Here is a 9,941-nt window from a genome sequence, read left to right on the forward strand (position 1 = left end):
ATATAAAATATAAATATATTGTATGTTCACTTGTTTTAAGCGAACGTTGAATAAAGGTGACATCTGCCCACAGAGCTGCTGTCGGGGTGGGGGTACCCCAAGCTCAGTGCTGGGGTGCTGGCCCGGTCACCCCTTAGGGAAGCAGGATGCCGTGAGCTTCCTCGCGGCGGTGCCCTGCCCTCGCAGGGAGGAGATAAGCTTTTTCCAGGGCTGGTGGCTGTGACCTCTGGCGCAGCAAAGCCTGAAACAGCAAATTTCCCAGTGCTGGGTGTGCAGACAGGGGAAACGGGGCCAGGTGCCTCTTGGGGACGGGGTGGTCCTGGGGGAGCTCTCGGACTCTGCTCCCGGCTGATGCCAGAGCATCTAATGGCTCTGCCAAGGCTTGCAGCAGCCCAGTATGGGTGCTTGGTGCCCAGGGCCGGGGGGATGCAGGGTCCTCTCCCAGCCCCTGAGTCCCTCCTGGGGTCAGGGACAAGTGCAGGGTCCCCAGGAGGTGCAGGTGGTCCATGTAGGGTGACAGTCCTGGCTCCGGTACTGAGCTGGGATGGGCACAGGCACCAAACCCTGCTTTGGGATGTCCCACCCAGCACCAGCACCCCTACCAGGCACCCTGCTGGGTACTGTCACCGTTACTGGGCACTGGTGTGGCTCCAGGACACCCCATGGGGTACCAGCACCGCTCTGGGACACCGCATGGGGCACTGGCACTGGGCTGGGGCTGGACATCAGCCCCGTTCCCAGGGGAGATGCAGGGCAGGCAGCTGGGGACTGCAGCGGACACCCCACTTTGGGAATCCTTGACCACAGGGGGCTTTTGGCTCCAGGCAGCCCCAGGGACTTCGGGGACCCAGAGGGGTCCCAGATGCAGCTGAGGGGTCCCCATGGCTGCAACAGGCTGCAGAACATTGGGGCTCACCCTCACCTCGGTTCTTCACTGCTCCCAACCCTCCTGGGACCCTGGCCCACCTCCCTTGGGCTCAGGGGGGTCTCGCATCCTTCCTCCTCACCACTGGCTCCCCCCGCAGAGGGTCTTATACCCCCAGGACAGATGACTGGACGCAGTGGGTTCAGCTCTGTTGGTCTTTACTGGCTTGGGGAGACATGCGGGGCCGGAGGGGTGGGAGCCGCGGTGGCCTGGGCAGGGGGCTCCACGCATAGCCCTGTCCCACATTAGGGACATCAATAGATGCTATGGACAGTGCTGCGGCCGGCCGGGGGCTGGAGAGGAAAAAGTGACACCCCCCTGCCCTGAAATACAGGTTGTGACAACAAGCTGCATGTCCCCGAGTCATCTCAGATGTGGAGAGGAGAGAGAAGAGAGGAGAACAGAAGGTGGCCGAGAAGAACAAGAAGATGAGAAGAAAACAAGAGGAGAAGGCAGCCAAGAAGAGAAGACGATGACAAGAGAAGAAGGACAAGATGAGAAGACAAGAAAAGGTGGCAGCCAAGAAGAGATGATGATGACAAGAGGAGAAGGCCAAGAAGAGGAGAAGAAGACAAGAAGATGAGGAACACAAGGAGAGGAGAAAAATGAGGAGAGGCGAAGAGCAGAACCGGTTGCTCTCCAACCCGCTGCCCAGGATGCAGCTCTCTGCTCTGGCCACCGCCACTGTGGCCACCCCACCGTGGAGCTGCTCCCCATGGGACCGGGGGCTCGTCCGGGGCCCTTTGCCCCTGGTTGGGGCCGGGGGCTCCTCCTTGCAGACCCCAACAGTCACCGACTCCCCGGCCACCCCGGATCGGTGGCGGTCGCCCGGCCGGGGGTGTCTCCGTGCGGGTGCCATCACCAGCAGCAGCAGCAGCTCCGTCAGGTCCCCGGGGGGGGTGGCCGGGGGGGGGTGTTTGCTGGGGGCTTCTCCCCATCCTGCCTGCCACCCATGGCCACCAAGCTGGGCGACTCATGGCCAGGCGTCCTCTTCCAGCCCCTCGCGCTCCCGCGGGACCCAGGCGGGCTCCAGGAAGGAGGAGAGGACGCTCTGCAGACCCCCCCAAGACTTGCGCTCCCCGGGCTTGGGGCTGCCGGTGGGGGGCCGGGGGGGGGCTGCCCCGTAGCCCCTCGGGGTGGGGATCCTGGAGGGCTTCTTGTGGGGCTGCGTGTCCAGCCGGGGCTTGGCCCAGGGCCGCGGGGGAGGCGCGGGGAGGGAAGGCACCGGCTCGGGGACCCCCGGCAAGCCCGGGGGTCCGTCCGCCGTGGCGGGGGTCTCCTCCGTCTCCGTCAGGTCGTCCTCCCCCGGCGCCCAGTCGGTGTCGGACTCGGGGCCCCCCCGGGTCTCCCGGGCGTCCCAAGAAGCCGGGAAGCAGCTGCTTTCATCGGAGGAGCTGGAGAGGGCCGGCCGGCGTCCGGCGTCCGCCATTTCGGGGGCCGCCGGCGGCGGGGGGCCGACCCCGTTCCCGCTCCGCCGTCCGTCCTCGGCGGAGAGGCCGTGCTTGCCGAAGACGTTGAGGGAGGACGAGGAAGAGCTGGAGGAGCAGTAGGCCGAGTCGGCGGCGGCGGCGGTGCCGGGGGGCGGCGGTGCCGCGGGGGGATTCTCCCCGTCTTCCAGCTCCTCCATCATCCTGGTGTTGGCCAGGAACTCCTCCTCCAGCCGACGGAAGAGCTGCTGCTCCTGGCCGGGCTCCAGCCGCAGCGGGGCCCGCAGCCGCCTCGCCAGCTCCTCCAGCTCCCGTTGCAAGGCCTCCCCCGCCCCGCCGCCATGGGGGGTCTCTGCGGACCCCCCTACCCGTCGTCCCCCGACACTTTCCTCCAGGGAGGAACGACGCGGGGTGGCAGCGGGGCTGCGGGCGGCCGGGCGGGAAGGGGTCCGGCTACGAGCGGGGCTGCCGGGCCGGGAGGGGGTCTCTGCCCTCGTCCAGGAGTGCTGCCCGTCCCGTCGACGGCTGATGAGGAGCAGGGGCTGGGGGCCGGGGCGGCCGTGGCTGCGGGCACGCGGCGGGGCACGGCCGGGTCCGTTGGGGACCCTCGATCGGCCGCGCTCCTCCGGAACCGTTCGGCCGGCCGGGGAGGGTCCGACGTCGCGGGGAAGTTGAGGTGGGACCCCGCGGTTGGATTCTCGACGCCGGGGGGTCCCAACGTCCCGCGGGGCCGGGGGTCCGCTCTGGGCGGAGGAGGTCGAGGAATCGCTGTCGCCCGAGCAGCGGCGGGCGCGGGCGGGAGCGGGGTCGCGGGGCCTGGGGGGGTGGGTGGAGAGGGGGCTCAGGGTGGGGGGTGGGGGGGGGCAGCGGATGCCCCATTGCCCTCCCCATTGCCCTCCCATTGCACCCTCCATTGCATCCCACGTTGCCCCCCCATCACCCCCCAACTCCCCTCCCATTCCACCCCCCTGTAGCCCCCCATTCCCCTCCCATTCCACCCCCCCAATGCCCCCCCATTGCCCCCCCTTCCCCTCCCATTACACCCCCCATTGCCCCCCCATTCCCCTCCCATTCCACCCCCCCATTGCCCCCCATTCCCCTCATTGACCCCCCATTCCCCTCCCATTACACCCCCCCATTCCCCTCATTGCTCCCCCATCCCTCCCATTACACCCCCCCATTGCCCCCCCATTCCCCTCATTGCCCCTCCATTCCCCTCCCATTCCACCCCCCCATTGCCCCCCCATTCCCTCCCATTCCACCCCCCCCATTCCCCTCATTGCTCCCCATCCCTCCCATTACACCCCCCCATTGCCCCCCCATTCCCCCCATTGCCCCCGCATTCCCTCCCATTACACCCCATTGCCCCCCCATTCCCTCCCATTACACCCCCCCCCCCCCCGCACGCCCTTTCCCGCGCTGCCCCCCCCCCCACGCCCCGCGCCATCAGGGGGCAGTCCACCCCAGCTGCCAATCATCGCCGGGGGGGGGCGTGCCTGCGACAGGCTCCGCCCCGCCGTGCGTCGCGCATGCGCGTTGGCAGCGGCGGGAAGAGGCTGTGGCGGAGGACTGGGGGGGGGGGGGGTGTGTGTGTGGAATGGTGTGGGGACCCCAAAACACGAGTGGCGTGGGCCAGGGCTGGGGCAGGGCTGTTTTACTAAGGGTGGTTCCCTCAAGGGAGAGCAGGCCTTTGCCCCACAGCAGGCCCCAGCCCCACGGCGGGGCTTTCGCCCCGCCGTGGGGCTGGGGCCTGCTGTGGGGCCGAGGCCTCACCTTGGGGCTGAGGCCTTGCCGTGGGGCTGAGGCCTGAGAGGCAGTGGGTTTCCTCAGCTGGGCTGGGCAGCACCCACGGGTGCCCTACCTGAGCGTGCCGGCTCCTCGTGGCTCAGCGGGGTTCCTCGAAGGGCTGGCAGAGGTGGGCAGGGGAGCCTGGCCACCCCCTCGTGGGGGCAAACCCTCCTGTTTGGTGCCGGACGGTGGCTTCGGGATGCCCGTGTCTCCGACGCCTTTCGGTTGGTGGCTGCCCCGCTCCGTTCTGGCGTGGTTGCCGTCCCCACCGGACGAGTGGGTGCCGGCTGCGCGGGGGCGGCGGGGGGTGCTGGGGCTGGGGGCGCGGGGCGTGGGGGAGAAGCCTGGGGCGCGGGGCTGGGGCAGGCGGTGAGCTGGAAAGGGAGAAGCAGGGAGGTCAGGGTGGGGGGGATGTCTCTCGTCAGCCACCCCCACCCTCACGTTAGCGCCGGCACCTGGCTTTTCCAGCCAGGATTTCCCAGGCTGTGGGTTGATCACCTTGGGAATTAATTTGTCCCCAAAATCCCGCCTTTCCTCACTCCCCTTTTCCCCTTTCAGCCGGATCAGCGCCCTGAGCAGCCCAGCCCCAGGGAAAGGAGCCCCACGCAGAGCCAGGAGTGGCAAAACACAGTGAGGTGGGGTGGCGCCGGCCAGGGGGTGGGGGTCGGAGGGCTGGGGGTGGTGGGTGGGGGTCCCTGGGCCCCGACATCCCGCGGGGGCACTCACAGAGGGAGGAGCAGCGGCACGGGTCGTGCTTGTCCAGGTAATGTTCCAGTGTGTCCCAGCCACCGCCAACACGCACCATCACGTGGCTCCTCAGCACCTGTGGGCAGCCCAGTGTCCGTCACCCTGCCTGTCCCCCAGGATGTGGCCAAAAAGCCAGCCTGCTCCCAGGGCGGTGGAGCTACACGCGCCGGCCGCGAACGGCCCCCCCCATGTCCCCGGCGTGGGGCAGCTTGTGGAGAATAAGTTCAGCTCAGGGCCCACCCCACCGTGGGGTCCCTCAGGATGGGTCCCCACCGTGCCGAGGAGTGGGGGAAGGAGGAGGGTGGGGTGTCCCGGCGTAAGAGGGGGAACACGATGAGGCGAGAGACGCGGCGGCAGCTCTTACTCGGACGAAGATGAGTGTGCTGGAGTCGCCCACTTTGTATTTACCCTCGGAGACCTTGACCATGGGGAACTGCGAGGGGCAGGAGCAGCAGCCCAGGATCTCCCGCACCTGCCGGCAGAGAGGGGAGGGGTCAGTGGGACACGGACCCCCAGCTATTAGGGCCAGCCCCTATAGATAGGTGCACGCAGAAGGGCTGTATATGGAGCCCATGGAGATAGGGGAGCCAGCTTGGTCCCGGCCTCTCGGCTGTACCCATTGTGGTGGGGGTGCTGTGCCCCCTGCCCCCCCCCCCCCCCCCCCCCCAAGTCTGGCAGCTCCCCTCCTCCTGCCTGTGCTTGCTTGAGGGGGCAGGCCCGTGGGCAGCGCGCTGCCTGTACCTGCCGGAAAGCAGCCGGGTGGGTTTGCGTGGGAGCCCAAGCCGGCAGCTCCCACTGCAGCCCCAGGCGGTGGGGAGCACCCACAGCTCCCACAAACCGTGGGAGAGGGGCCTGGGGGGCTTCCCACGGCCGGCCACCCCAGAGCAGGCTGAGAACGGGCACAACTCTCTTCATCTGCTGCCAGCCCCACTCTCTGGAGCCCACCCGCTCTGGGACCCCCAGGTGTGGGGAGCTCAGAGCTGCCCCAAAACTGGGAAGGAGGAGGCAACATCCCCCCCTGACACCCCCTACCAGCCCCTGAACTGCAGGGGATTTGCCCCCCCCCCCCAGCACCCCACTATGGGGCAGGGACCTCCAGTGCCCCACTACACCCCACATCCACCAACAGAAAAGGGTCAAAGCCCCCCCCCCCCCCCCCCCAACTTTAACATTCGGCACTGATAAAAAGCCAAAGGGAGGATTTGGGGGGGACGGCCAGGAGACACCCCCCCACCCCACCCCCCAATCGCCGTGGGACTGCCGGACAGTGCTGCCTGCTCACCAGCTGCCTGCTCTATCTGGGGCGGCCGTCCTGCCCGCGGCCTGGCCAGGGCTGACGTCAGGGATTAGGCAGGGAGCCACGGGGGGACGTGGGGACGCGGCCGCATCCTGCCCCGGCCTGGGGGGGGGGCGGTGGGGGGGGCACAGCACTGCCTCCCTCACCCCTAAATTTGTTTTGTTTTTTTTTTTTATAATTCCTCTTTTGTTGTTTGGTTGGTTTTTTTTTCAGTTCTGCCTTTCTGCCCATCGCAGGGGTCCAGCCAGGTCAGGATCCGGCCGCTCTGGTTCCCATCCGGGGCAGCAGCCGAGTGGCAAGGTCAGCCCCAACTGGGGAAACTGAGGCACGGGAGATGGGGGGGGGGCTGCAGTGAGGTGGAGGGGGGTCCTGACCCTGCTGCCATCCGGGGAGTGGGGGGGGGACGGGCCGGATCCGGCACCATCAGGCTCCTCCCCGGCTCCAGCGCTGCCCATAAAAGCCGATGGCGAGGAATTACGCAGCCCGGAAAAATGCAGCTGGGGTTGGCAGTGCCCAGCCAGGGGGGCTGGGGGGGCTTGAGGGGGGGCAATAGCAGGAGGTGGGGGGGGACACCCTTTGCAGCAGCACTGGGTGGAGAGGGGGTGCAGGATGCTCCCCCCCCCGCCGGAGTATGGCTGCTGCGGGACTTACTTAATGAGGAATTGGGGTTTCAATTAAAAAACAGCTTTGAGCTTAGGGAGTCAGGGGAGGGCAGACCCCCCCTGTCCCCCCCCATCCCCTCCCCGTGTCCCCCCCGTCCCCATATTAATCCGCTGCCTCGCGCACGGGCCAGATCCTGCACCCAGCCCGGCTTTAATCCCTCCTGAGCCTCCCGGCCCCGGGGTGGGGGATCCCTACACCCCGGCTTGCGGATGGGACTCCCCCCCCTGCTTCTCAACGCCCCGAATCGTGGCTGTGAGCAGCCAGGATGTCCCCACGTCCGTCTGTCCCTCCCTGGGGACACCAGCCCCAAGGTGCTGGGAGGAGGAGGGATGGATCCGGGCAGGAGCAGGTTCCTGGGGTGGGGACCACTGTGCACCCGCCCCCCCCGCTGCTGCAGAGAGGAAGTGGCAGGGGTGGAGGTGACACCCGTGTCCTCCCTGTGATTATGGCCACAGGCCACCAAAATAACCCTGTCCCGACATCGGGAGGCCCCACAGGGCACGGGTGGGGGTTGGCTGGGCGGCTGAGGACCTCCCATCGACCACGGAGAGCCTGGTTGGGTGGCTGGAGAGGACCTCCCATGGGCCACAGAGAGCCTGGTTGGGTGGGTAGAGAAGGACATCCCATGGGCTGCAGCTGGCCTGGTTGGGTGGACAGAGAGGACCTCCCATAGACCACAGAGCAGCCCATCGGGCAGACAGAGAGGACCTCCTAGACACCACAGAGCAGCCCGTTGGCCAGACAGAGAGGACCTCCCATGGACCATAGAGCGGCCCGTTGGGCAGACAGAGGGGACCTCCCAGGGACCGTAGAGCAGCCATAAAGGCCCTCACCCAAGCCCAGGGCTCCCAGGGGCACGTGTCTCACCAGCTCGTCCAGGTTCTTCAGGTCGCAGAGGGCGATGGGCCGGGCCCTGCTGGGGTAGGCGGGCGCCTGGGGGTCCCGGCTCTCCTGGCGCGTGCCCAGCATGCCGTAGGCCATTTGGTCCCTCATCTCCTCCTCGATCTCCTCCTCCATTTGGATCAGCATGGGGGCCAGCATGCCAAACTTGGAGCCCCTCCTGGCCACCTCCAACAAGCAGAGGACAAAGTTCTTCTCGTTCTTCTTCAGCACCAAGTCGTTGGTCTCAAACATGAGGACGTCCTGGATGCCGAGGTCCTGCCGGCACCACTGGATGAAGTTGGAGACGTTATCCCGGGCGATGAAGGAACCCGGCACCACGTTCTTGGCTTGGAAGACGACCTCGTTCTGGGGGACGCGCATACGGGTGGCCACCTCGGGGTGCCGCTGCTGGAAGTCCAGGGCGATGCGGTTGACGTTGTTGGCGTGTCGACAGAGGTGACAACCCGTCTCCAGGCTCTCCAGGAAGGTGTCCACCTGGATGTCCAGGTCGTAGAGGGTGTTGAACCACTCGGCCAGGTCCTCCTTCATGGCCTCCAGGTACTCCTCGCTGGAGCGGAAGGGACGGATGCTCTTGGAAGCGGCCGACTGGATGTGGCTCGGGTCGGCCATGGTGAGCTGCCTGCCAGGGGCGGGGTTGGGGGGGAGCAAAGGGCACCGTTACAGGCAGATGTGGGCAGGCAACACCCTGCAAACACCCCCCCCCCCCAGCAGCTCCTCCCCAGGCAGAATTTGGCCACCCGCTGTGTGTGTTGTGTGCCCCCCCCCCCAGCTCCGAGCCCTGGTGACCCCCCTCTGTGCCTCAGTTTCCCCCACCCACCCCTTGCCCGTGGGCAGGAGGGGCACCCCCCCTCCCACCAGGACCCACAGCACTGGACACCCCCGTGTCCCCCACCCGCACCCTGTCCCCTCTGCCACCCCCCCCCCCTCGGGTTAATGAGTCACTTGTCACCAATGCCCCCCACCCCCGGGCCTGCGGCAGAGAGGACTGTGCCCCCCCCCCCCCCCCCTGCCAAAAAGCTGCCCAGTCATGGTGGGTGTCACCACCGTGGGGTGTCACGAGAAGGTGACACCCCCCCCCCCAAGGGACCGTGGTGCCAGCAGGGGTGCCCCACGCCAGGGGCAGGGAGAGCCCCCCCCTGCTACCAACCCCAGTGCTCAGCTGTGGCGGGGGAGGGGGGGGGCTGCACCCCCCCCACCCTCCCAGACTGGTGAACCCCCCCCCCCCCCCATGCTGGGGGGGAGCCCTAGTGTCCCCCCCACTCCTGTCCCCAGCCCCACACCCTGGGGGGGGGGTCCCTTTCCCTGGGGGTGTCCCTGCTGCCGCGGGGGTGGCTGCTCTGTCCTGGGGGGGGGGTGTCCTTCCCTCGGGTGGGGTCTCTGCTGGGAGGGGGGGGGGGGGTGTCCTCCTGCCCGGGGGCCCCTTCCCCGGGGTGGTCGGTCTGTCTGTCTGTCTGCGGGGGGGGGGGGCGATTGGGCGAGGGTCAGCACCTGCGAGGCAGATGCCGACTTGTGCGGGGGGGGGGGGTGGGGAGGGAAACGGGACGCGGGGGGTGGGGGCACAGGGCCAGCCGCTCCCCTCTTACCCCCCCATTATCCCCCCCCCCCCCCCCCCCCCCCAATTCCTCCCCCGCACTCACCGCCGGCTCCGCGCTCCGCTACCGCCGGGCCGGGCCGCGCCGCCCGCCCGCTCCCCGCTCCGGGCCGGGCCGCGGCTCTGAGCGCCGGGGGGGCCCCGCCGCCGCCGCCGCCGCCGCCCGGCTCCGCGCAGCCCCCGCCGCCATCCGCCGCCGGGAGCGGAGGGGACCGGGACCGGGATCGGGATCGGGACCGGGATCGGGAGCGGAGAGCGCCCGCCGCCGCCGCGCCCCGGCCGGGAAGTTGGAGGCGGCCCAGAAAGGGCCGGGACGGGAACGGCGGGCGGGGGCGGGCCGACACGCGGGACACGGACACGGCGGGGGGGGGGGGGGGGGGGAAGGCATACGGCGACATAGCGACACACCGCGACAGAGACCCTGCCTCCCCCAGCCCGGGTGTGATGTGACACGGGTGGGGGGGGGCACTCCCACCCCCACCCCCCCCAAGCACCCAGCCCGGGGGGGGGGGGGGGGCAGGATCGGGCCCCCGCTCCCAGGAGCCCAGACCCAGCAGAGGAGGGAGTTGGGGAAACTGAGGCACGGGGCAGCACAGCCGC

General features: G+C 68.7%; 1 protein-coding gene across 1 annotated transcript; it reads right to left on the reverse strand.

The window, feature by feature from the left end:
* Positions 1–1,066: 1,066 nt before the first annotated feature.
* GAS2L1 (growth arrest specific 2 like 1) lies at positions 1,067–9,679 on the reverse strand. Its single transcript, XM_049806425.1, has 6 exons — positions 9,388–9,679; positions 7,715–8,369; positions 5,252–5,359; positions 4,867–4,963; positions 4,214–4,514; positions 1,067–3,168 (listed from the first exon to the last, which is right to left on the reverse strand). The coding sequence occupies exons 2-6, from the start codon at positions 8,357–8,359 to the stop codon at positions 1,899–1,901; spliced, it is 2,421 nt and encodes an 806-aa protein (XP_049662382.1). The 5' UTR covers positions 8,360–8,369; positions 9,388–9,679; the 3' UTR covers positions 1,067–1,898.
* Positions 9,680–9,941: the final 262 nt, after the last annotated feature.

The sequence above is a fragment of the Accipiter gentilis genome, chromosome 7 (assembly GCF_929443795.1).
Source record: "Accipiter gentilis chromosome 7, bAccGen1.1, whole genome shotgun sequence".
NCBI lineage: Eukaryota > Metazoa > Chordata > Aves > Accipitriformes > Accipitridae > Astur > Astur gentilis.